This window comes from Enhydra lutris, unplaced genomic scaffold, assembly GCF_002288905.1.
Source record: "Enhydra lutris kenyoni isolate GAN:26980312 unplaced genomic scaffold, ASM228890v2 scaffoldscaffold4, whole genome shotgun sequence".
NCBI lineage: Eukaryota > Metazoa > Chordata > Mammalia > Carnivora > Mustelidae > Enhydra > Enhydra lutris.
In genome coordinates, this window is record NW_019154088.1 from 49,524,633 (window position 1) to 49,551,647 (window position 27,015).

The 27,015-nt window shown below is 35.7% G+C and overlaps 1 protein-coding gene across 3 annotated transcripts in view; it reads right to left on the bottom strand.

Annotated features, from left to right (window-relative positions):
* LOC111140203 (thioredoxin domain containing 16) overlaps positions 1 to 27,015 on the bottom strand; it is a 108,427-nt gene that overhangs the window by 30,091 nt on the left and 51,321 nt on the right. For all 3 annotated transcript variants that reach the window (XM_022492552.1, XM_022492547.1, XM_022492541.1), the window contains exons 9-16: positions 23,970 to 24,120; positions 15,496 to 15,662; positions 14,837 to 14,897; positions 10,082 to 10,205; positions 7,930 to 8,073; positions 7,394 to 7,453; positions 5,050 to 5,218; positions 4,579 to 4,715 (exon numbers count right to left, since the gene is read on the bottom strand). In XM_022492552.1, coding sequence (XP_022348260.1) covers positions 4,579 to 4,715; positions 5,050 to 5,218; positions 7,394 to 7,453; positions 7,930 to 8,073; positions 10,082 to 10,205; positions 14,837 to 14,897; positions 15,496 to 15,662; positions 23,970 to 24,120 — 1,013 coding nt within the window. The remainder of the gene's footprint in view (positions 1 to 4,578; positions 4,716 to 5,049; positions 5,219 to 7,393; positions 7,454 to 7,929; positions 8,074 to 10,081; positions 10,206 to 14,836; positions 14,898 to 15,495; positions 15,663 to 23,969; positions 24,121 to 27,015) is intronic.

Consider the following 27,015-nt stretch of genomic DNA (forward strand, 5'->3'; position numbering starts at 1 on the left):
TAAGTTTTATGACCAACTGCAGTGTTTTCTAAATGTTCTACACAATTATCCCCTGATCTTTTATGGCTTAACTCTTACTCTTGTTTTAATGATTTTATTGTATTTGTGCTTTTTATTATCTGAAGGCCTTAATTCTTTTTGGAAGGAAGCCCAGAGTAAATAATAGACAACCTCAGGGCACCAAGCACCTGCAGTAGCTCGGAAGAAAAAGTCAATGGGTAGAAGCAAAAACATTAGAAAGGCAAAGACAAAGGAGTAAAACACAGACTCATTCACTTCACAATTTTTCATAAAGAGAATACAAATGAAAAAGCTGTCCTCTCTAGGATTTTGCCTTTTAAGACGGGAAGCCACAGAACACGCATTCATATTATTTCCTTCTAGTAAGTTCTTTTGGCTTTTATTTTAAAAGATTTTGAAGACAACATAGAGGGGAACAACTGCTAGACAGAATTTGTAGAAAGCAGAATTTAATAACTAGTTAACAGTATCTGTTATCTACAGATATGATGCTACACGGGGATACTCTTCCCAGAAAAATATCCTTAAAAGATTTTATTCAGAATTTGAAATTCATCTTAAATTAGAGAAAAATAAGGGGGCAGGTTTGCAGGATAAATACAAACAGCTAACCTGTGATGAAAAAAACACTAAAGGTTTTGTTACACAGTCAATTCAAGAAGTTATCCATATGGAAAGGCAAGAGAATAACATTCTAACAATAATACTGGTTAGAAAAAACAAAACAAACCCCTGTGTACCCTTCCTTTACTACTTACTGAAAGCCATTCCTATAAAGCTAGAAAAAATAGAGTCTAAAAATAGAGAAGTTGTGATATTAAAAGAACACTATAGTCTATGATGCTATGTAAAACTAACAATTAATTGCTATAAGTGCTGTTTCAAAGCTGAATGAAAAAACATTAATATGAAATGCACCAAAAATAAGATGAATTAATTGACAGGTGGAAGGATGGACAGATGCACAGGTATGTGCTAAATCAAGTACAAGTTAAATGCCAATAGTAGAATCTAGACGGTAGGTATATGGATGTTCACTATAAAATCTTTCAACTTTGCTGTATGTTTGAAAATTTTCATAATAAAATGTTGGAAATATAAATGAAAAAAATTTTTGAAAGAGAAATATATAAAGCAAAAATACTGAAGTTCAGTAATACTGATAATTTGAATCTATAATACAAGACTATAGAGGCCCATATAAAGAAAAAAATGACAGAAGAAATTAAAAGCATTCTCATCTTCCATAGAAGCAGTCAAAAATCATTAAAATGGTCTTTAATTTTATAGATTCTAATATTTTTGTTTGTTTTTTTTAAAGAATATCTTCTCTATGGGGTGCCTGGCTGGTTTAGTTGTTAAATACCTGCCTTCAGCTCAGGTCATGATCCCAGGTCCCGGAATTGAGCCCCACATCGGGCTCCCTGCCTGGCAGGAAGCCTGCTTCTCCCTCTCCCACTCCCCCTACTTGTGTTCCCTCTCTCCATGTGTGTCTCTGTCAAATAATAAATAAAATCTTTAAAAAAAAAAAAAAAGAACATCTTCTCTGGCTCTGGGGAAAATAAAACCAAAAGAAGCATTCTCCATGTAGACTAAACTAAGTAAAGAAAGCATAAAACAAGCAACAGAAACACAAATAAGTTTAGACAATATGTATAAATGATTAAAGTTCACCTGGAAGAGCCAACAGGCAAAAAAAAGTAAGAAAATGTATAAAAGACAAACAAAAGAGTTGACCCAATTATATATTTCAACATGTATTATAAAACTAATAGATTAGAGGGGTGTGCCTGGGTGGATCAGTCGGTTAAGCGTCCAACTCTTGATTTCAGCTCAGGTCATGATCTCAGGGTCCTAGGACAGAGCCCCATATTGGGCTGTGTGCTCAGGACACAGCCGCCTTGTCTCTCTCTCCTTCTGCTCCTCACCTTGCTTTCTCTATCTCTCAAATAAATAAATAAATCTTTTTTAAAAAAATGAATAGATTAGGTATTGACAGGGAAATAAAAGTGAATAAAATAGAAAATATTTAAACAGATACACAGAGACACACACAAATACAAACATGGATTTAATATGGTGATGGTGGCATCAAAAAAAAAAGAAAGAAAGAAAAAAGGACTATTAACTATTAACTATTCAGACAAAATAAAGTTGGCCCCTAACCTCATACCATGCATAAAAATATCCAAATAGTTAAAGACTTAAAAAAAAAAAAAAAAAAATCAAAGAACACAATCAACAGAGTAGAAAGACATGCTATGGAACAGAAGAAAATATATGCAATTCATATATATATTATAAGGGGTTGATTTCCAGAATAAATAAAGAATTCCTGCAACTCAACAACAACAGCCTCCTTAAAAAACGAGCATGGGACTTGAATAGACACTTCTCCAAAGAAGAGATACAAATGTCCAACAAGCACATTAAAAGATGCTCAGTATCACTATTTATCAGGAAAGTAAAAATCAAAACCACAATCAAATCAAAACCTCACACCCATGAGCATGGCTAGTATCAAAAAACCAGAAAATAACAATGTTGGTGAGGATGTGGAGAAGTCAGAACACTTGTATACTAGTGGTGGGAATATAAAATGGTACAGCCACTAGGGAAAACAGTATGTTCACCCATGTTCACAGAAGCATTATGCACAATAGCCAAGAGGTGAAAACAACCCAAATGTTAGTCAACAGATGAATGGATAAATAAAATGTTTTACATACATACAATGTAATTTTACTCAGCCCTTAAAAAGAAGGAAATTCCTTTTTTTAAAGATTTATTTATTTTAAAGAGAGAGAGAAGAGAGAGCAAGAAAGAGAGAGAGAGAGTAGGGAGGGGCAGAGGGAAAAAGAGAAACTCTAGCAGATGCCTCTCTAAGCTCAGAGCCTTATCTCAAGACCCCAAATCAAGATCTAAGCCCAAACCGAGACTCAGATGCTTAACCAACAGTGCCACCCATAGGCCCCTAAAGGGAAGGAAATTCTGACACATGATAGAACAAGGCTCAATCTTAAAGACATCCTGCTAAGTGAAATAAGCCAGCCAATAAGAGACAAGTCAGACTCACTGAGATATAAAGTAGGAATTGAGGCTTTCAGGGGCTAGGGAAATAGGGAAACAGAGAGCTGTTGAACAGGGACAGGGTTTTGGTTTTGCAAAATGAAAAAAATTCTGGAGATTAGCTGTACAACAATGTAAATATATTTGACACTAGTGAACTATATGCTGAATCAGTTAAGGTGGTAAATTTTGTTACATGTATTTTATCAAAATTTTAAAAAAAGAAAAATATTCAAAGCAAGAAGACAATATAAATTAGTATAAAAAATATAAATTAAAGCAAGAAGAAAATATAGGTGACTATTAACTGATAAGGATGATAGAGATTTTCTATAACTGAAATCAGTGGATAAATCTCAAAATCAATACATTTGAAAACAAATTTTAAACTGCTAAATACAAAATTATTAAAGCTAACAACCAAACTGGGGGGAAATAACTGAAACAAAATAACAAGAATCTAATATCCTTAATACATAAAAATCTCATAGTAATTCATTAGACAAGCACTAAAACCCCATTTTTAAAAAATGAATAACACATAACACACAGCTTATAGAAAACATAAAGTTATCCTCCTACTGGGAATCTATACCCATTAAATAGTCTAAATTCCACAGATAGATGCATAAATTAAAAAATTCTTTATAGCAAAAAGAAAAAAGTGAAACAACAGATCTTATTTGTTGGTAAACAGTTAAATAAATTATGGTATATGCATCCAAATACATAGCCATGATGATTTTGAAGAATATTAATCATAGGGGAAAAAAGCACCCATGTAATATTAAATTAAAACAGCAAGATACTAACCTAGATACACAGCACTAGCCCAATTACATTAAAATATATACAAATATACAATACATAGTTACACAGAGAAAAGAGGGAAAGAATTATATCAAAATTTAACAACTAGGGCACCTGGGTGGCTCAGCTGGTTAAGCAACTGCCTCTGGCTCAGGTCATGATCCCAGAGTCCTAGGATCGAGTCCGGCATCGGGCTTCCTGCTCAGCAGGGAGACTGCTTCTCCCTCTGACCTTGCCCCTCATGTTCTCTCTCTCTCTCTCTCTCTCTCTCTCACTCTCTCTCTCTCTAATAAATAAATAAAATCTTTAAATAAATAAATAAACTTGGGGGCGCCTGAGTGGCTCAGTGGGTTAAGCCTCTGCCTTCGAGCTTGGGTCATGATCCCAGGGTCCTGGGAGTGAGCCCCACATTGGGCTCTCTGCTCCACGGGGAGCCTGCTTCCACCTCTCTCTCTGCCTGCCTCTCTGCCTACTTGTGACCTCTGTCTGTCAAATAAATAAATAAAATCTTTTTTAAAAAAATAAATAAATAAATTTAACAACTAAATAATCTTGGATTTTTTCCTTCAAGTTTAATTTCAAAATTCTGTAATTTGAGTTCTCTATCATTGAAAAAGATATTAATTCATTTTTTTAAAAACTAGCAATCAAGTTTTAAACTATTACCTAACTCCTTACCTGTTGTCATGTTTGGGCTAAACAGTCCCAGCACCGACACACTAGAGTAGGAGATCAGGTCTTTATGTAATTCCCCACTTAAATACTCTTCTGCTTCTTGGGCTGATGTTATGTTCACTGGGCATGAAATCCTGTTGCTGAATGAATAGATAGCTATATTCAAAATTAATTTTTAAGGATACTTTTCAGGTTGCAAAAAAAATAAAACATACTGACACTGGTGAACACTATATTCCACAGGGTAAATATCTGACAAAATAAAGACAAATACTATTATAATTTAAAAAAGAAAAAAACCCTCATTAAACACAACCTCGACCTCCCCCAAAGTGAAGGAATAAGCTCTCTTCACCTTCTCCTGTGATCTCATTTCCTTACTCCTTAACCTTTTCAAGGTGCGTCTACAAAGTATGGGAATTAAGTTTATAGACCTCAAAATTTAGAAGTCTTAGGGAGAAGCTGAATACTCACAGCTGGATAAATTTTAGGAGATCTTCGGTTCCTAACATTCCAGTGTAAGACACCGGGGTCTCACCTTCCTTATACATCTTCACAACAGGAAATTCAGTAACATTTTGCTTAGTACATAAATCAGACCAATCTGCACAGTTCACTCTAGCAAGCAGCATAGTGGATGTGCCTAAACAACAGGAAATGCACATTTTATAAATATTAATGTAGAAAACTCAGTTGTGTAGACTTAACAATATTTTTAGCCCATTCTTTTTTAACCTCTCATCAGCATGAATGGCTTCTACCGGACACTCTCGTCCCTTGATTTTGCAACCCCTTCCCCAACTGGCTTATTTTCCCACCTCCTTTGCTGCTCTATTTTTGGGTCCCTTTTCCATGTTCATCTGCCAGTAGAGTCTAAGATGTCTGCAGTATTACATCCCTGATACCTGATCAATGCATGAATTTCCAAAGGTGTTCCTAATTTAAATATTTAAAACAAAAAAACAAACCCAGATTCTCTTAGCTACAGCTACTAGGTACGGGTAGGTATAAAAATTTGATATTTGCTGCCACCTTGTGACTGAGTATAAAATATTCTTCATCGTCTTAGATAAGAAGTGACTTTTTCCCCACGAAGTCAACATGAAAAGTTATAGGACCCAATGCCCAAAGTATTACAATAGTCTTCCAATTTGGCATAGTATGTATGGGATAGTAGAGCGTACCCATACTATGTGTTTCTACATTAAGCCCCCTGAACTTCTAAAACAGTCCCTTTATCTGATTATCTAATTACTAAAAGGATTGTTACTCATATAGAATGTCCTAAATGAAAAAGAAAATCAAGTCTTGGGTTGGTTATCTGCTTTTTTATTCTACAAATACAACTCAGAGTCCTTGCACTGAGGGGCCTGGGAGTCTCTTTATTTGTTCATTAACAGAGAAGAATGTAAAGGAATCTGTTTCCATTTCATTTGGTATTGACAAATGGGCTGGGTTGGGGGATAATTCTATTATTCAGGGACATTATCCAATTATTTCTTCATTATGGCTTATATTTTTCCTCCCTTCCTTTTTCCTTTTCCTAATTTTTTGCCAATGAGGCTGGAGAACCTAAAAAAAGAAATTTAAATCTTTCCATAGATTGCAACTAGGAAGGAGAATCTGAAAGAGTAACAGGATTTTTTAAAAATATATTAGGAATTACATTATCTGAGACTTAATCGCCTCTTCACTTGGGTAATGAAGAAATCAGAAGTTGGATCAAATGTGGTTGAGAAATGACCTGAGGAAAAATGGTTCAAAGTGATTTTTTAAATCTCTTATGTTTTTATTACCATAGAACATGTTATATTTAGGACTGACTTTCTGGAATTAATTTCTTCAGTTCAAAAAAGTCCCTAGAATATAAATAAGTTATATACTATTAGCTTATTCATTTATTCAACAATTATTAAACCCCAAATATTCTACAATGTAAGTCAATATGCCAAGTCCAGTGAACTAAGTACAAGATATGGTATCTACCCACAAAGAACTTACTAAAAATTGAAAGAACCTGTAAGCTAATGCCCCAAAAAACTAAATGGTGGATACATTCCTAAAGTAGCTAAAATAATAAGCCTAATTAATTAGAATAGCTAAGAAAAACAGTAGGAAAAGGCGTATTACAGATATGAAGCATGATGCATTCTTATTCAAATGATTATAAAACATTATCCTAATCCATCATTACCTCTCTCTTATTAACATGCCTCCCTACCTCTCCTTATGTCTTTGCTAGAACAATGGCATAGGTATTTTGAATTCAAGCCCATTTCTTGAATTCAAGTCTATTCCTTGAATTCTTATTTACCTACCCCCGGGATCAGGTTTTCATAGAACAGTTAAAAGACTTTGGCTATTAAGAAATATCCCAGTCCATAAGGAGCTAACTAAACAGCTTTAAGAACACTGAGATCTTAGATGTTTGGTTAGACTGTGAGATTGGGTCTTATCTGTCACATTTTTGTTTAAGTGTATTTAGTATTCATTTAATATTTAATAGAAACTGGCTCAAGAGTAGGCACTCAATAAATGTTTGCTAAGTGAATTCAGCCAAAATGATTACTGGATTAACTGTGTGGCCACAAGTACTTAGTACATAGGCTCTCTACCTACTACTGAAGACAGTTCCATGAAAAGAACCAAGATGAATGCTTCTGAGCATTTCTGAAACTTATGGTTCATTAATGTAATGTTGGAGACACAAATAAAAAACGTGAAATTTTACGTGGTTTTCTTCATCTTTAGCATGATGGTTTTGCAAATAGCTATAGCTTAAAATCAAGAAAATAAGCATGCATACCATATTACATACCTTTTAATTTAATTGCCAAATCGATATAGGACTGCAGAAATGCCATGGATACAGCTTGCCCTACATTAAAATAAAAAATTCAACAGATACTGCAACATGCGTATCTCCAAAGCATCCGCACCTATACATTTACAAACGTACTAATTTATAGGGTTTCCCAAGACTGTTATTCCTTCATAAGAAATATTCTAGTATACAGTACCCAATAGTATGCAATCATTTAAGAGGATTCTAAATGCAACTAATTTTCTGCACTCATAGTGCAAGGAAAATAGTTGAAGGGCTTTTTCTTGAAGTTAAAAGGAGTATATGTCTTACAGATCCATAAGACTGTTCATATATTAAAAACATCAGCATGAATTGGTAATTTTTCTAAATTAGTAAATTAGTAAATCTTTCAATATGTGCAGTCTAGTTGGGACATATGAATACTATGTTATTCTACAACATGCAATATACAGAATGCAAAAATAAAATGCACCCACTTTGAATCCTCTAATACATAATACTCCCTGACTCTGAAGACTCATACTCACAACCAGCATAGAAAAGCACTATGCTATCAGAAGCCACTACTGTCGTGTTAAAAGTCTCTTCTGTCAGTTCCACCGTGAGTTCCAAAGGCAACTGTCTCTTCCTATCTCTGTAAACAGTTTCTGCCACTTCATCATCTTGAATATCTAAAATGTTCAAAAACAAATTAATGTATATTTAAATGCATAACTTATATAAATACAAATTCTACTGTATGACAAGCACTGTGATGGACAGTAGGGAAAACAGTAAACAAAACAGACTTAGTCCCTGACCACGTGGAGCTCCTATTTACAGAAAAGTCAGACAATAAACTCATCACTGAATAAACACATAGTTATAAATTGTGTCAGTTTAAGGAAAGAAAATGGTACCTGAGACATTGTAATAAGGAGATTCAGATACGGAGAGCCAAAGCCTTCCAGCTAGAGAATCCAAACTTTTTAGAAAAATGTCTTAGGCAAAAGGAAAAATATATATGAAGGCTCTAAGACATAAAAGAGCCCAACACAGGGCTTGATCTCATGACCCTGAGATCATGACCTGTGCCAAAATCAAGAATTGGACACTTGACGAACTAAGCCACCCAGGTGCCCCAATTATGCTCATTTTTTATTTTTTTCAATTTTTTATTTAATTTCCATTTAATTAACATATACTCTATTATTAGTTTCTGAAGTAGAATTCAGTGAGTCATCGGTTGCATACAACACCCAGTGCTCATTAAGTTCATTTTAAAAGGAGAATCCTTATATTTCTGAAATATACAGGGAAATCTTTGTGGATGAAACTCTATATTTGGGATTTGCAACAAAATAATAAGGGGTGGGCAGTGACTGGAACAGGATAGCCATGAATTGATGGTGGTTGGGTGGGGCCAGGTAATGGATACAAGGAGATTTGTTCTATTATCCTGTCTACTTTATGCTAAGTTCATAATTCTTTATAATAACACATTACAAAGAAAGGAATGGAGGAAGACAATTTACAAATGAGAGTATTATTTTCAAATGACTTCTAATACTATAAAATAAAAATATTAGATCTGAATTACAGTGCATCTCCGCAGGTTTCAGCCATGTGACTCTAGTCAGTCACATAACTCTCCCTTAGTGTTCAAATCTGAAACATAAGAGTTATACTCTACTAACTTAAAGGAACTTTAAAACACCACATTCCATGACACTAACAAGTTACAACTTCAATGCCAAAATTAATAAAGGCATATTTTCCTATTTACTATATTTTTTCCTTCTTATTCACATATTTTCATTTCCTTCCAGTTCTTTCTTATTTTCTTTTTTTTTAAGATTTTATTCATTTATTTGACAGATAGATCACAAATAGGCAGAGAGGCAGGCAGAGAGAGAGGAGGAAGCAGGCTCCCCGCTGAGCAGAGAGCCCGATATGGCTCAATCCCAGGACCCTGAGATCATGACCCGAGCCAAAAGCAGAGGCTTTAACCCACTGAGCCACCCAGGTGCCCCCCTTTCTTATTTTCTAATCCATTCTTGTCCTCTTCTTCCAACATTTCCCTGCTAAACCACAGATTCTTCATCTACAAAATGAAGGGGACATCAACCAACTCAATCAAAGTAAATAATGTGTAGGAGAATAGCCTTGAAACTACAGAATACTTCAAAAACATAAGCAATAAGTACAATAAAAAGGAATGAAATGGGTTAAAAAAGAAGTTTTAAATGTTACTGAAATTTACTCCCAAACTGTCAATAATCAGATTTATTTACAATTACAAATCCAACAATATTTACTAGAATTTCATATCTTAATAGGAAAAAGAAAAGTAAAATACCAAGTTGTGGCTCCTAGGTCATTTTTTCTAAACATGGAAGAGACCAGGAGGGCTGAAAGAACCGATTTAGAAGATAAAGGCACAGATGTGGAAAGCTAGAAGCCTGGCATGTAACAATGAAATGTATTACACTCAACAAAATATAGCATCCTTACCTTTTCTACCAAATTAACTTGGTAAGATATTATTCAAAATAGGTTTCTCCAGGTATTTTCATAGTTCACAGTCTTGACTGTCAAAACATTCTATGAGAAAGTTAATTCACTGAAATTTCACTGATCTTATAGGTGCCAAGCACAAATAGGGGGTGGAGGGGGAAGGAGCATCACAAAACTTATTACCCATATCTGGACTTGCCATGTCCTCATCTTCATCTTCTTGTATTTCTTCAATGTGCATATTACTTTCCACACGGGATATTATTAAATCAACATCATGTAAGACCAAAAATTCCACTGGCACTCCCTAGAAACACACTCATTTTTAAAATCATGACTAAAAATATACCAAAGCATTTTAATAAAAATGTTTTACTTGTTTGATATTAAAATGAAACTAAATCTTTAGAACTTCAGTTTTAAATAAAACAAAAAAGGGAATTCCATAATCATTATGAAAAGTATCCAAAGCATATTTTATCTAAAGATAGTGTATACTAATGAAAAAAAAAGGCAAAAAACAACTAGAAGTCTCACTTGCCTGTCACAATTATATTATACTGAAGTCTGCAACATTTCACACATAACAGCATGTCCTAACTCAATATAAAAGGAATACACACACACACACACACAACTTAATCATAAACAGAACCAATCAAAATTATTTAGATATTTCACAGATATATTCAAAATAGTATCTCATCCTATAATAATTCTGCTAAAATTTAGCTAAAAACATTTAAAACTACAATTTGCCCCAGGTATTTTAAGAATACCAAATCTAACCCACTGAGATTATTCCATTGAAATCTCTTTCACTTAATACCCAACTATCACATCTTAAAAACATGAAATTTTAGGCCACTAGATTATTTTAATAAATCATTCTTGACTGTAACTGTGCATGAGAATAAAGCTATAAAATAACTCTAAAGTGTGTTTGTTCTTTGATATCACATATTCATCTTTTTAATATTACAAAGTGAGCAACTTATTACTTCTGTGGAAATAATAATGGGGTTAAAATGTATAATGATTAAAGTCAAACCAAATTTGTTTGGAGTATACATAGATATTGTGGTAATAAACATTTTTATTCAAATACAATATCCACAAAGGAAGAACACAAATTGTAAGTGTATAGTTTGATGAATTTTTATAGAGCTGATACACTTATATAATCACCACACAGGTTAAGATACAGAACATTACCAGCACACCCAGAGGCCATCTCCTTGCCTCTCCCTGTCATCACCATCCCCCAAAGGTAATCACTATTCTGACCTTCATCACCATCTATAAATTTTGCCAGTTTTAAATTTATATAATAGAATTATATACAGCTTATAATCTTTCTGTGACCACTTCTTTTGCTCAACACTATTTGTGAAGTATATTCATGTTACATTCAAAAGCAGTTTATTCTTTTCCAATGATGAATTCATTATATGAATATACTAGTATGTACCATATGCATGTATGTGTTTATCCACTCTATTGCTTAAGGACATGTGTTATTTCCAGCTTTGGACCATTATAAATACTAACTGCTAGGAACATTACTATAGCTGTCTTTTGGTGCACGTGTATACACATTTCTGCTGGGCAATGCTTAGGAATGAAACAGCTGGTTCACATGATATATACGTAGCCTCAGCTTTAGGAAGCACTGCCAGATATTTTTCCAATTTTCATTGTACTAATTTTTACTCCTACCAAAAGTTCTTGTAACTCTACCTTCTTACAAACACTTGCTATTGTTACTTCTTAAATTTTTAGCCACTCTGGGGGGTAAGTACTAGTATCTCTAGTGGTTTTGTTTGCATTTCTACCTACAGTTTATCTGCTTATTGGATAAGGGAAATGCATCTTATGATGTAGAGAATTAACTGTCTCTACCTTAATTCAGTAATCAAAGGTGGCATCATTATGTGAGAAAACCAGACATCCTCCACGTTAGGATAAGATAAAATACAAATGAACCAGAAGTGTGAAGTATTCTTACCCAGAATGTTTAATGGAGCTAGGCAATCTGACTCCCAGTTTTTAGGAAACTTAAGGGAACAAAGGAGCAAGGCAGACAAAAGCAAAAGGAAACAGACAAATCCAGAATATGGAAACCCTGGCCCATTTATCTAAAAGGCACTATCATGAGGGAAAAGAAGACATTATGACATTTAAGAAACATACCAAATGAAATTCATAATCCTTAACTAAATTTTGGTTCACAAAAAACATCTATAGAAAATAATTTTAAGACGAGAAAATTGGAGTAGGAATTGGCTATGAGATTACACTATGATATAACAAGTTACTGTTAATTTTGTTAAGTGTGATAATAAGATTGTGGTTATACACAGAAGAACAACAATAATTTTTAGAGTTTCATGCTAGATATTTATGGGTAAATGCCATTATATCAAGTATTCTTTGGAATGTTTCAGAAAAAGTGACAGGTGAAGCAAATAGGATAAAACATTAATTGCTGAATCTAGGTAGTAAGTATACAGTTGTTCATTTTTTTTCTACTTTTCAGTTTGTTTGATTTTATTAAAAAAAAAAAAAGCTCTGAAGAAAGGAATTAAAAAAGGGCTTTTAAAAACTCAGGTATTAAGAAATATCCTAGGCATTAACACTATGCCTCATAATACTATGCTGAAACACAAACAACTCTTCTCCTCAGGGCTTCTGCACGTGTGTCCTCTCGGTCTAGAAGACTCTTTCCCCACATATCCACAGGCATATTCCTTTGCTTTATTGTTACTAATCAGTGAGGTCTTCCAAGACTACTCTCTCACCTTACCTTGATTTTTTTTCCATTGTCTTTAACACCATCTGAAATTCTAGCTATACTGGTTTTATATTTGTCTCCTGCCACTAGAATATTAACTCCATGAGGGCAAAAACTTACTTTTGTTCACTGCTATATCCTCAGCCTAGGACTGTGCCTGAAACAAGGCAGGTACACAATAAATACTTATGGAAAGGATAAATGGATGAGTATTAGTATTTATTGAGTACTTACAAATGTATTCGATCCTGTGCTAATTTAGCACTTTCCATTATTTCTTTTAATATACTGACCCAACAACTCATTAAAGTAGGTATTATTATTAACCCTCCTTTACAATGAAAAAGAGAGAGAGAGAGAGAGAGAGACATATAGAAGTCAAGTAATTGCCCAGAGTTACAAAGTGGGATTTGAACTAGGCAGTAAGATTCTATAGTATAAACTCTTAATACTATATTGCTAATTAGTGCCCTGGGAAAAAAATTTTGAAGAACTAACACAATACTAAGAGATATGTTTTAAACTCACTATACAAGGCTTATAATACAGTAATATAAGCATACAATACTATCTATGCAACCAGTTCTATACTTTAAGGACCCTCAAACACTTTGCCTGGAAAGGAGAGAGAAAGAATGATTATACAAATCCAGAATGAACATTATTGCCCTGATGAGAAGGTTAAAAAAAAAAATTACACTGACTTTAATAAAGAGAGTCATAGAAAAGACTCGTCTATCCTTTACAGAAAATATCCTCACAGAGATAGCTATCTTATTACCTATCTTACATGTTATACATTACTATATTACTATATTTTAGCAATTACTATATTTTACTGTATTTTAATAATTTAAGACATCAAACTCAGAAACCATCATGAATTTTAATTTTTCCAAAAAACCTATTTCCTAATAATAAATATTATAACTTCTTATTTAAGGATCTTGACCTATCAGCAAAAAAACAGCTTCAGAAATACTCTTTCCATGACCTAGCCAAAAAGCAGAGCATACTAGCCCCATACTACATTTGAACAATACTACAGTTTTCAAAGTATTTTCCTATTTTGTCTTATAAATTTCTTGTAAGTTTTAAGGGAAGGTTTTGCGAATATTTCACAAATGAGAAAACTGAGCTTGACGAAGTTAATTTATTAATCCAGTCCCAGAACCAAAGGAACAGAATCCAGTCTTCTAACCATTGACCTGGTATTCATGCCATAGCCCTAGGCAAGAGAATTTAAGTTTAAATTATCAGGCAGTTCAGGGGCATCTGGCTGGCTGGCTCAGTCGGTAGAGCACCCAATTCTTGATCTTGGGATCATTAGTTTGAGCCCCATGTTGGGTGTAGAGATCACTTAGGTCAATTAAAAATTTTTTTTTTAAACTGGCAGTTCAAAAACACATCAATTATTTAGCATATTTATATAATATTTTGAAATGTGCAGAATTAAAGAGTTCTTAATAATTAAGAAAAATTTTAAGAAACATAAGAAAAAGGAACATTAACAGAAATTTACAAAGGCAAATAAACGGGAATAAGCTTTTAAAAAATGTTCAACCTCACTAGTAATCAAAAATATGCAAATTAAAACGGGAACTTTGTGGATAGAGATTTTTTTTTTTTTAACATGATGATGCTCAGTAGTGGCAAGATGTATGAGCAACAAGGAATTCCATATCTTGCTGGTTTCTCGAGGGCAATTTGATGATGTATTCTAACAGCCTTAAAAAATCCCATTTCCTTTGACAAACTTCACCTCCAGAAATTTAGCCAAAGGAAAGAACCAGTGATATTCAAAACAGTGTACAAAGGCAGGCATCATAGCACAATAGCAAGTAATTAGATATAATTTTATGTGACAAGTAGGATATATAGCATGATCCTAATTTTCTTAAAAAAAAAAAAAAAAAATATATAAATAAAAATAAATAAAAATAAAAAAATATTTTTGAACAAGGAAAAAAAAAAAAAATAAAAAATAAAAAAAAAAAAAAAGAACACCAAAATGTTAACAGCAATAATCTTTGAATAGTGGCAATTTATAGAATTTGTTTTCTATAATAAGCTTATTTTATGACCACATTACGAACTTTCTTTAAATAAGTAGACATTGTAGAGCAATACATAAAATAACTAACCTCTTCTGCTCTTCTGAAGACCACGTTAGCATGCTGAGGAATGTCCACTTCCAAAGAGTCCCTTTTTCAAAATGGAAATAAATGTTTTATACGGCTGATCTGAAGAACAGTCATCCAGGATGTCAACATAAAAGAGAACTATAAGGGGCACCCGGGTGGCTCAGTGGGTTAAGCCACTGCCTTCGGCTCAGGTCATGATCCCAGGGTCCTGGGATCGAGCCCCGCATCGGGCTCTCTGTACAGCAGGGAGCCTGCTTCCCTTCCTCTCTCTCTGCCTGCCTCTCTGCCTACTTGTGATCTCTCTGTCAAATAAATAAAATAAAATCTTTAAAAAAAAAAAAAAAAGAGAACTATAAGTTCTTACACTAAAAACAATTTATGAAAAAAGATTATAATTTACTGAGTCTGAGATATTTTAGATATATATAGAGACTAGATGTTCCAGTCTCCATCTTCATCTTCATTTAGCGAAGTTTAAAGGTCTAAATTTTAACAAGCTAATAATTAATGTACAGACTTTAGCTCAGCAACTGGTTCTAACTATATTAAAATTTACTAGAGATCTAAGTTTATTTACAAGTGAATATATCACCATATTTTAAAAAGAGAAAAATTCTAGTGCTTTGCTAAATACAGTGAATACTTAATGTTTAAGATACCTTAACAAGAGTAGAACTCCTGCTTTCCCCAGAAGGCGCCAAGCAACCCATTCTGCAGTCCTTCTATCAGCTTCATATGTCGCTTGCTGACTAACAATAAAAACCAGTGGTAATCCTAGTTGGAGATGAACAGTTGAAACCTGTTGAGGGTCTTCAGCAACTTCGGTCTTCATTTAAAAAAAAAAGAACAAAATGTCTTCACTGTGTGAAAACAGGGTTCCAACATTTGGATTTAAATTCTAATTCTTATTAATAAAGTCATGCATTAAAAAAAACAAACACAAGCCTCTGAAATAAATCTAATAGTGACAGAAATTACCTCATTATTTCCTAAGGTTAATCCTCCCGATGTACCTATATACTTGAAGCATTATAAAACATATTTACAAGGAGTTAAACATGAAATCACAACCACAAGGAAGAAGTGCATTATAAAGAAATTTAAAAAAAAAACAATAAATAAAATAGTGTAGTATTGATAAAGAGATATTTCAAGGGAAATAGAATGAGGAAAAAATTCTTTCATATAAAATTTAACATGTAATGACGCATTACAAAACAAGAGGAACATCTGAGTTAGGACAGCAGCTTGAATATATACATCTAATTTTACTCCCTCCAGTAATCCCAGGAAAAGTGTAGCAGGAAGATCTTCTTTTAAAGGAGATAAACATACATATGTGAAGAAAGGAAAAGAGAAAAGGCAAACATTTTTTGGAAGCTGAAGAACAGAATAATAACTGACTTAGGAGAATCTTTCAAAGCAAAACAATAAGCCAGGAGAGAGAAAGCTAAGAAACAGTTCAATCAAGTACAGCATCCCTAAAATTGCTCAGGTTTGCCAGTGCCTGGTATCTCTGGAACTAGGAGAGAAATACTGGAGGGCAGTGGCAGGAAGGCTCTGAAATAAGAAGGAATACACGTAAAAGCTTTGGAGGAGTTAGATACTGAGATTCCCCTCCAATTCCATTGAGTTTAGGCAACTATTCCTCCCTCACACCAGAAGAAATCTGGAGGTGACTTCAGAAAATCTCAGAGTGTGAATGCCATGCCAAAAGTGGGGGGATTAAGTAACCAAATGCTACGATGCCCCCGACTCCCTACCCACTCATTTCCCAGAATAAAAGCGGCCAGACTTCTGTCCTCTGGGCAGAAGATGGGAAGATCCTTTTCTGAGAATCATTAAGCCCAAGAAAAAGCCTGAGGATACTGACATTAGGGTTCTCCAAAAAGCAGCCCAGGTCCAATCACCCTATAGAATTCAGAATTAACAAGTCTCATGTACATTCCTAGAACTTCCAATTAGCTTTTAAGGTTCATCTTCTAAATCACAAACAGATATCCAAGGAGTAACATGCATCTGAGGGAAGCCTCTAACATAAAAGATAGAACCCAGAACAAAGAGAAAAACAGATAACATGGAGACAACACAGACTATTCAGGAAGCAGATTCAGAAAACCACCCCTGATAATCTCCAGGTGATGGGAAGATACTGCATCCATAAAGAAATAAAAATTAAAATTGAACAAATCTGCCAGAAAGTACATACAGCAAAAGATGGAAAATAGGAGAAAATGTAATAAAGGTGAAGACTGGTTCAAGAGGTCCAATGTCCAACTGGGAGTCCCAGAAAGAGAGAAGGGAGAAAAAAGAAGGGAAGAAATCATCACTGAAATAAACACAAAAGTTTCCCATGACTGAAGAAGGAACATGCATTGCCAGACTGAAAGAGCCTACTGAGTAACCAAATAGTGGATAAAAGTAGATACACAGGAAGACCCCTTCTTGCAAGCTTTGCAATTATTGAGGATTTTTTTTAATTCTAAAAATTTCTAGAGAAAAATTGATATTTACCCATGATAGGTCAAATTCCAAAATGGTCCCCTAGATTCCTGATGCACCAATAATGCATAATCCCAATCCCTAGGATAGCCATTCCCTTGATTAGGTTCTATTATAGAAACGGTCATGGCACAATGCAGTGGGATTGTCCTGCTGGCTCTGAAGGAAGAAGCTGCAATTTTTTGAGAAGGCCCTGTGGCTAGGACCTGTGAACAGCCTATAGAAGCTAAGAGCAACACCAGCCAATGAGCAGCAAGAAAGTGGGGACCTCGTCCTACAATCACATTGAACTGAATTATACCAAAGCCTGAATAGGTAGAACAACCTGAAGGAACAGATGGAGAACAATCAGTAATTCAACATTAAAAACTGAAAATGAGGAATAAGCAGTAAGGGTGGAGATCTGGCAAGGAGCCAAATCATTAAAAACCATTACCTCTTCCTAAGAAAGTGTGGCTTTCTTCTGTAAATGAATTGAAATCATTTAGAAATTGTATGAAATATTTTAACATGTGTGTTTAAAAAAATTACTCTACCAGCAATGGCAAGTATGAACTTCAAGGAGTGGGGGGGAAAAAAAGGAGGTATAGAGACCAAATCAGTTACTATTACTAAAATAGAACATGAGAGATGGTGAAAACCTCAATTAAGGCATTGGCTGTTAGAATGAAGAATTCAAAAGATATTTAAGATGTAAAAGTAGATGTGGGGAGATGCAGGATTTGAGAATGATTCCCCAGGTTTCTGCTATGAATGACTGGATAGTAAATTAAGGGATAATGGAGAAAGATGGTGGACAAGGACAACACATAGATGTTGGGCATACTAAGCTTAAGGACAGATACATCTAATTAGTAGTTAATTATATGGATCAGGAAATCCAAAAAACAATTTAACCTGAAAGTTCAGATTGGAGACTTGGTATAGTTAACGTGATAGAAACAGATGAGATCACCTAAAGGGTGTTTTCTGACCATCTATCGCTGTGTGTGTGTAGCAAAGTACTCCAAAACCCAATGGCTTAAAATAACAAGAATCGCTTATTTTGACTGTATATCTGCAAGCTCATCTCTGATCCATGTAGCATTAGCAGGGCCTTTGGACAAGAGGCAAAAGGTCTGCTTTAAAGATGGCTCATTCAGGATGCCTGGGTGGCTCAGTTGGTTAAGGATCTGCCTTTGGGGGACGCCTGGGTGGCTCAGTTGGTTAAGCCACTGCCTTCAGCTCAGGTCATGATCCCAGCATCCTGGGATCGAGTCCCACATCGGGCTCCTTGCTCGGCAGGGAGCCTGCTTCTCCCTCTGTCTGCTACTCTGTCTGCCTGTGCTCGCTCGCTCTCTCTCTCTCTCTCTCTCTCTCTGACAAATAAATAAATAAAATCTTTAAAAAAAAAAAAAAAAGGATCTGCCTTTGGCTCAAGTCATGATCCCACGATCCTGAAATCGAGTCCTGCATTGGGCTCCTTGCTCCAGGGGCAGCCTGCTTCTCTCTCTCTACCCCTCCCCGCTGCTCGTGCTCTCTCTCTGACAAATAAGTAAAATCTTTAAAAAATAAAGTGGACAGAGAGGCAAGATGGCGGAGGAGTAGCAGACTGAAATGACATCAGGTCCCAGGAGTTCAGTTAGATAGTTATCAAACCATTCTGAACACTTACAAACTCAACAAGAGATAGAAGAGAAGAGGAGCAGCAATTCTAGGAACAGAAAATCGACAACTTTCTGAAAGGTAGGACATGCAGAGAAGTGAATCCAAAGCAACGGGAAGGGACACCTGGGTGGCTCAGTTGGTTAAGCGGCTGCCTTCAGCTCAGGTCATGATCCCAGCGTCCTGGGATCGAGTCCCCCATCGGGCTCCTTGCTCATCAGGGAGCCTGCTTCTCCCTCTGCCTCTGCCTGCCATTCTGTCTGCCTGTGCTTGCTCTCTCTCCCTCTCTCTCTCTGACAAATAAATAAATAAAATCTTAAAAAAAAAAAAAAAAAAAGCAACGGGAAGATAGACTGCAGAGGGAGGAGCCAGCTCCCAACAAGCAGTGGAGCAGCGGAGCACAAAATCAGAACTTTTAGAAGTCTGCTCCACTAAGGGACATCGTTCCAGAAGCAAAGCAGAGTGGAGCCCTCATGGGGAGAGTGTGGTCTCAGGTCCTGCAGGGTCACAGAAAGATCAGAGGTGTCTGAGTATAACAGAGCTTGCAGGTATTGGAGCAGGGAAGCCAACTACAGAGACAGAGCCGAGGAGTGAGCTCTCAGCTCGGGGTTACCTTAAACTGTGATCCCCGGCACAGTCGAGCCACTGCTCTTCAAGCAGGGACTCCACAAGTGGCAGATCCAGAGAGACCCCTTCCATCCTCCCCCAGGAGGAGTGGCACAGAATGTGTGGCAGGAATCTGCTGGGTTTGGAGACTCCAAATGGAGTTGTGTGCCAGAGACATAAATGCTCAGTCACAGGCTGGGTGAGCACAGAGAGAAGCCAGAGACCAGGAAGTCAGGAGTAACTGACTGCTCTTCTCTGAGGGTGCACTGAGGAGTGGGGCCTCAAGCTCTCGGCTCCTCTGGGCCGGAATTTGGGAGGCTGCCATTTTCATACCCGAACTGTACGGAAAGCGTTCAGGGAACAAAAGCTCCCAAGAGCAAACCAGAGCAGATTCCTTAGCCTGGCCCCTGGCAAGGGTGGTGCAATTCCACCTCAGGCAAAGACATTTGAGAATCACTACAAAAGGATCCTCCCAGAAGATCAGCTAGAACCTCCAGCCAAGACCAAACTGACCGATCAAGGAGAACAGCAGAACTCCAGAGCTAGGGGAAAGCAATGCATAGGATTCATGGTTTTTTCCCCCATGATCCTTTAGTCTTGCAAAGTTAAATTGTTTTTAATTTTACTTTTCTTATTCTATTTTTTTAACTTTTCCTCTTTCCTCTTGTAACATTTTTTAACTAGTTTATGTTAACAATAACTTTCTTTAAAAAAAATCTTTTTAAACCTTCATTATTACAGCCATATTTTATCCCTTCATTGTATTTGACTTTATTTTTTGTATACATATAGGTTTTTGTTTTTTTTTTTAATTTTGGGATATAATTACTTTTAATAGATCAAAATATACCCTAAATCTAGCACATGGCTTTATTCTAGTCTCCAGCCTGAGCACATTCTTTTTTTTTTTTTCTTTTTCCAACCAACTTATCTTATCAATTCCTTTATTAGAGTTTTTTTTTAAATTTTCATCTTTACAATCATATTCCACCCCTTTAACGCGTTTACTCTTATTTTTGTATATATATAAGTTTCTCTTTCTTTAAAATTTTGGGAGGTAGTTTCTTCTAAGATACCAAAATACACCCAAAATCAAGTGGGTGGCTCTGTTCTATTCACCAGTCTACTATATATATATATATATTTTTTTTTTTTTAATTTCTTTTTTCCCCCTTACTTCTCCCCCTGGTTTTGGGTCTCTTCTGATTTGGTTAGCATACATTTTTCTGGGGTCTTTGCCACCCTTTTAGTATTTTATTCTCTTGTTCATATATTCTTATCTGGATAAAATGACAAGGTGAAAAAACTCACCACAAAAAAAAGAACAATGGGCAGTACTGAAGGCTAGGGACCTAATCAATACAGACATTAGTAATATGTCACAACTAGAGTTCAGAATGACGATTCTCAAGGTGCTAACTGGGCTTGAAAAAGGTATGGAAGATACTAGAGAAAACCTTCCAGGAGAAATAAAATCCCCTTCTGGAGAAATAAAAGAACTAAAATCTAACCAAGTTGAAATTTTAAAAAGCTATTAATGATGTGCAATTAAAATTGGAGGCTCTTACTGCCAGGATAAATGAGGCAGAAGAGAGAATTAGGATATAGAAGATCAAATAAGGGAGAATAAAGAAGCTGAGCAAAAGAGAGACAAACAACTACTGGACCACAAGGGGAGAATTCGAAAGAGAAGTGATACCATAAGATGACACAATATTAGAATAATTGGGATTCCAGAAGAAGAAGAAAGAGAGAGGGGGCAGAAGGTATATTGGAGTGAATTATAGTAGAGACTTTCCCTAATGCGGCAAAGAAAACAAGCATCAAAATCCAGGAGGCACAGAGAATCCCCCTCAAAATCAATAAAAATAGGTCCACACCCTGTCATCTAATAGTAAAACTTACAAGTCCTGGTGACAAAGAAAATCCTGAAAGCAGCTCGGGACAAGAAGTCCGTAACATACAATGGTAGAAATATTAGATTGGCAGCAGACTTATCCACAGAGACCTGGCAGACCAGAAAGAACTGACATGATATATTCAGAGCACTAAATGAGAAAAATATGCAGCCAAGAATACTATATCCAGCTAGGCTATCATTGAAAATATAAGGAAAGATAAAAAGCTTCCAGGACAAACAAAAACTGAAAGAATTTGCAAACACCAAACCAGCCCTACAGGAAATATTGAAAGGGGTCCTCTATGCAAAGAGAGAACCTAAAAGTAACATAGACCAGAAAGGAACAGAGACAACATACAGTAACAGTCATCTTATAGGCAATACAATGGCACTAAATTCCTATCTTTCACAATAGTTACCCTGAATGTAAATGGGTTAAATGCACCAATCAAAAGACACAGGGTATCAGAATGGATAAAAAACAAAACCCATCAATATGCTGTCTATAAGAAACTCATTTTAGACCCAAAGACACCTCCAGATTTAGAGTGAGGAGGCGGAAAACAATTTACCATGCTAATGGACATCAAAAGAAAGCTGGGGTGGCAATCCTTGTATCAGATAAATTAGATTTTAAGCCAAAGACTATAATAAGAGATGAGGAAGGACACTATATCATACTTAAAGGGTCTGTCCAACAAGAAGATCTAACAATTTTAAATATCTATGCCCTTAACATGGGAGCAACCAACTATATAAACCAATTAATAACAAAATCAAAGAAACACATTGACAATAATACAATAATACTATGGGATTTGAACACCCCCCCCCCTCACTGAAATGGACAGATCATCTAAGCAAAAGATCAACAAGGAAATAAAGGCCTTAAATGACACAGTGGACCAGACGGACATCACAGATGTATTCAGAACATTCCATCCCAAAGCAACAGAATACACATTCTTCTCTAGTGCACATGGAACATTCTCCAGAATAGATCACATCCTGGGTCACAAATCAGGTCTCAACCGGCACCAAAAGATTGGGATCATTCCCTGCATATTTTCAGACCACAGTGCTCTGAAGCTAGAACTCAATCACAAGAGGAAAGTTGGCTAAAGAGCATCCTACTAAGGAATGAATGGGTCAACCAGGAAATTAAAGAATGTAGTGATCCGAAGGGAAACATGCACCCGAATGTTTATAGCAGCAATGTTCACAATAGCCAAACTATGGAAAGAACCTAGATGTCCATCAACAGACGAATGGATAAAGAAGATGTGGTATATATATATACAATGGAATACTATGTAGCCATCAAAAGACATGAAATCTTGCCATTTGCAATGATGTGGATGGAACTAGAGGGTATTATGCTGAGTGAAATAAGTCAATCAAAGAAAGACAATTATCGGGGGCACCTGGGCGGCTCAGTGGGTTAAGCCTCTGCCTTCAGTTCAGGTCATGATCCCAGGGTCCTGGGATCGAGCCCCGCATTGGGCTCTCTGCTCTGCAGGGAGCCTGCCTCCACCTCTCTCTCTGCCTGCCTCTCTGCCTACTTGTGATCTCTGTCAAATAAATAAATAAAATCTTAAAAAAAAAAAAGAAAGAAAGAAAGACAATTATCATACGATCTCCCTGATATGAGGAAGCTGAGAGGCAGAGTGGGGGGCTTGGAGGGTATGGAAGGAAAAAATGAAACAAGATGGGATCGGAAAGGAGACAAACCATAGACTCTTAATCTCACAAAATAAACTGAGGATTGCTGGGGGAGGGTGGAGAGGGTGGTTGGGTTATGGATGGGTTATGGGGGGGGGTATGTGCTATGGTGAGTACTGTGAAGTGTGTAAGCCTGACGAGTCACAGACCTATACCCCTGGGGCAAATAATACATTATATGTTAATAAAAATGGTTTTTTAAAAAACGTTCACAAAAGAGGTCTTTCCTTAACCATGATGTGGTCTTTGTGATCTTGGAGTGGTCGCAGTTCATTAAAACTACCACAGAATATTTCCACTTACACATGGGTATATTTGGATTTCAATACAATTTATTTCCAGGCATTAAAATGTCATCTCATGATCAGTGTATCTTCTATTCTACCTTCAATAAGTAAATACTCCTAAATCCCCCTCAGTGAAAGAAATAGGTCTAAGGAAAGGGAAAAAGAGTTCATCTAAGTAAAATGCATAACTGTAATAAATTTTACATATGAATGACCTAATATATTAAAATAAGAAACATACAGGCGCCTGGGTGAGTCTGTTGGTTGAGCCACCAGCTCTCGGTTTCAGCTTAGATCGTGATCTCAGGATCATGAGATCAAGCCTAACATTGGGCTCCGTGCTCCGCATGGAGTCTGGGTTGGATTCTCTCTCTCCCTCTGCCTCTGTCCCTCCCCCTGCTTATGTGTGCTCTCTCTCAAAACAAATAAATAAAATCTTTAAAAAAATAATAAAATAAAATACGAAACATACCAGAAGAGGAGCTTCCATTGTCTTAATAAATCGATGTATATTCAACGTAGTCAGTGGTAGTTCCATCAGTGTTCTTCTACATTGCTCAGTCAAATCCAAGACTTGTTTACAATGAAAAAAGTAGAGATGTGCATTTTCAATATCCTCAGTGCTACAAATAAAAAATCAGGGACAGATTCACTTGAAGAAGTTCAATGTATTATCTTTCTACCATCCAGAAAGACATAGTTCAAATATCTTTAAGTCTCATGTGTTTTAGTTACTGTTTTAGTAAAAATCTAAAACAGTAAAACAAAATAAAATGGACCTAAGCAAAAAAAGAAGATACAGTTTTAGAGTTGTATTAGCAATTTTTTCCCTAAACTTCTAAATTAGGTTATAGACAGGTCCACACAATTTTTTTTTTTTAAATAAAGGACTGTCACCTTGAGGACAAGGAGATTATCTTCGAATGTAGTTGCTTTTCTAGAGCTATGCTAAATAAAGCCTTGTAACACAAATTTTCTAGGTTTAATTTAAACTCAAATCTGTTTTGAATAAACTTCAGCCAAAACATGCCTTAAGATAGAAACCATGTGACAGTTTGTGGGAGTTTGTGAGTTTGTATCTGAAATATTACAAAACTCAGCAAATATGGCTTATAATTTGAGTTCTGGCATCCCTTCAATAAGAGAATTCAAAGATAAACTTATAGTGGGTAAGTAAAGTTTGCCAAAATTAAAATAGCATTTAAAAAATCTCCATATGGCATTAGCAGGGTTTGGCAAAATACTGCAAATTTTTATTTTTAAAATGTTATTTTAATTCTTGATACATGCTCAAACTGAGATCTGAGGTTCACTGATTTCAAATTTAATTACAAACTAATTTCTAATAGATTCAATGGTTAAAGAAACAATCAGTCAAGGATTATAAAGCCTATTCTGTGTTAGGCCCTATACCAAATACAAAAAACTAAGATGAATAAGATGATTCAAATCCTTGAGGGGCTTAGAATAAAGGACATACAGTTTTTTTCTAATGTAGTTTGTAAGTGCTACAATATGCAAAGTACTATGAGAAACAAAGAAATATTTCATTCTGCCTCAAGTCAGAAAGGAGAAAGAAGGAAAGGAAAAAGAAGTTCATAGAGATTAAAACAGTAAAGGAGACAGAACTTCCCGAACAAGATAAGACAAATGGGTACTTTAGACAAAGGAACTATATAGCTAAAACCCAATTAAAGTACTTAATTTTTGACTCTTAAACTCAAAGTACTTAACTTTGGAACTATTTAGGGTCTCACATGGTTATATATATTAAAAGCAAAGTTTTGAAAGCAGGAGGACCCAGTTGAGGTTGAACATCATATCATAACCTCTAAAATAATAATTTTGGAAAGTTATTTCATCAGAAATCATTGGTTGTAGGTAACAGAAACCAAAAAGGTGGAGAGGGGCTTACTGGAAGTGTAGAAGCACATATTACAGAACACAAGGAAAATTCAAGCAATTAAATCAGAGAATAAATGTATAGATCTGAACATCAGGAGTTCAAGGGATCTTCATTTTGCCATTAATATTTTCAGCTCCCAACTCTCTTTATATATAAAGACAACCCTCTCTGCTTTACTTCTACATGGCCAAAACATTCCTATGAGCAAGAGAGCCAAAACACTATATAATCCCATTTCTCCATGTCCAATTCCAAGTTCCTGAGAGAGGGGATCTCATTTGCTAAGGTAAGCCAGTGGGCTGGTTGACCCTAGATCAGGTGGCCACCTCTGATCTAACTGATGATAACATGTATGGGGTGAGGGGCTAACATCCTTGGCCTATACACAGACCCTTTAAGAGGGGAGTGCGGGGAGATAACAAAACATACTTGTATTCCTATGGCATGCCACCTCTTATACTACCTATCCTATACACCCTCCTTAACCAACATATAACTTCAAAGAAATTCAGGTCCAACATGATATAATGATTAATATACTAGACCTACCCACTGTTACAGCTCCAGCAACTAGAATAGTGCCTAGCATATAGAGGGCATTCAATAACTATTTGTTGAATAAAAGAATGATCAAATGAAAGAAAAAAAAATGCATTCACCTCTCCTCCATTAGGAGACAACGCAAAGTCATAGCCAAACTACTTCATCCAGAAGTTATGCCATAGGACTATAGTACTCTGAATGCAAAGTCCCACCCTGTCATATTAGTCATATTAGGTCTAGGTAGGTCTAGGTAGGACTCCTTATCATCTTGCTATCCATGAATAGATGAATACTGAAACATCTCCAATGTATTAAATATTCAAAAGTATACCAAAAAAAAAAAAAAAGAGTAACTGGATATTTTAAAATTCTCATTTTAAAAATAGGGAAAGGCAAAAATCCTTACAGACCATTATCATGTCTAGCCATAGATCAGAATATGCTATGTATGTGGTATATCTTGCTGAACAGATTTTGTAAGATAAATGATAGGACCTTTATCTTCTGTGTTTTAAGCATGTCACCTTTATCTCCAACTATTCATCACCAGAAAAGGAATAAGCTAGGAACACACAAAAACATACAAACAATTAACTGGCAGCAAAACTGTAAGGCTGCCACAGAATCACCATGAGATGAGAATAACCAGACTTCCCCCATTCTGGGATGGGAAACTGGCAGTCAACACTGAGAGTTGCAAAGCAGCTTGCTAAACCACTGCTTATCGTATCTTGAGACTCGGTGACTTACAGCAAAGCTTGGTGGTTTTGTCAGCAAAAGTCCCCAAATGGTTAAAAATATTAATTTGTATACAGACAGTAATCATGCATCAAAGTTTTCTTTAATTCATTAATGAAGGAGTCAGCAGAATGACAGTCCAATCAGAAGAGACAAATGAGAAAAGGTGGCCAATGAGAAAATGCTGGCCTATGTGTACAGAGCAGTAAAAACATAACTTCTCTCTACAACCTTATTCCCCATCTAGCCACTCCTCCCAAAAATCATTTCACCTAATCAGCCTTCTATGCACTAAACTCTAAATTTACAGAGTTGTAAAATGTCTGGGACT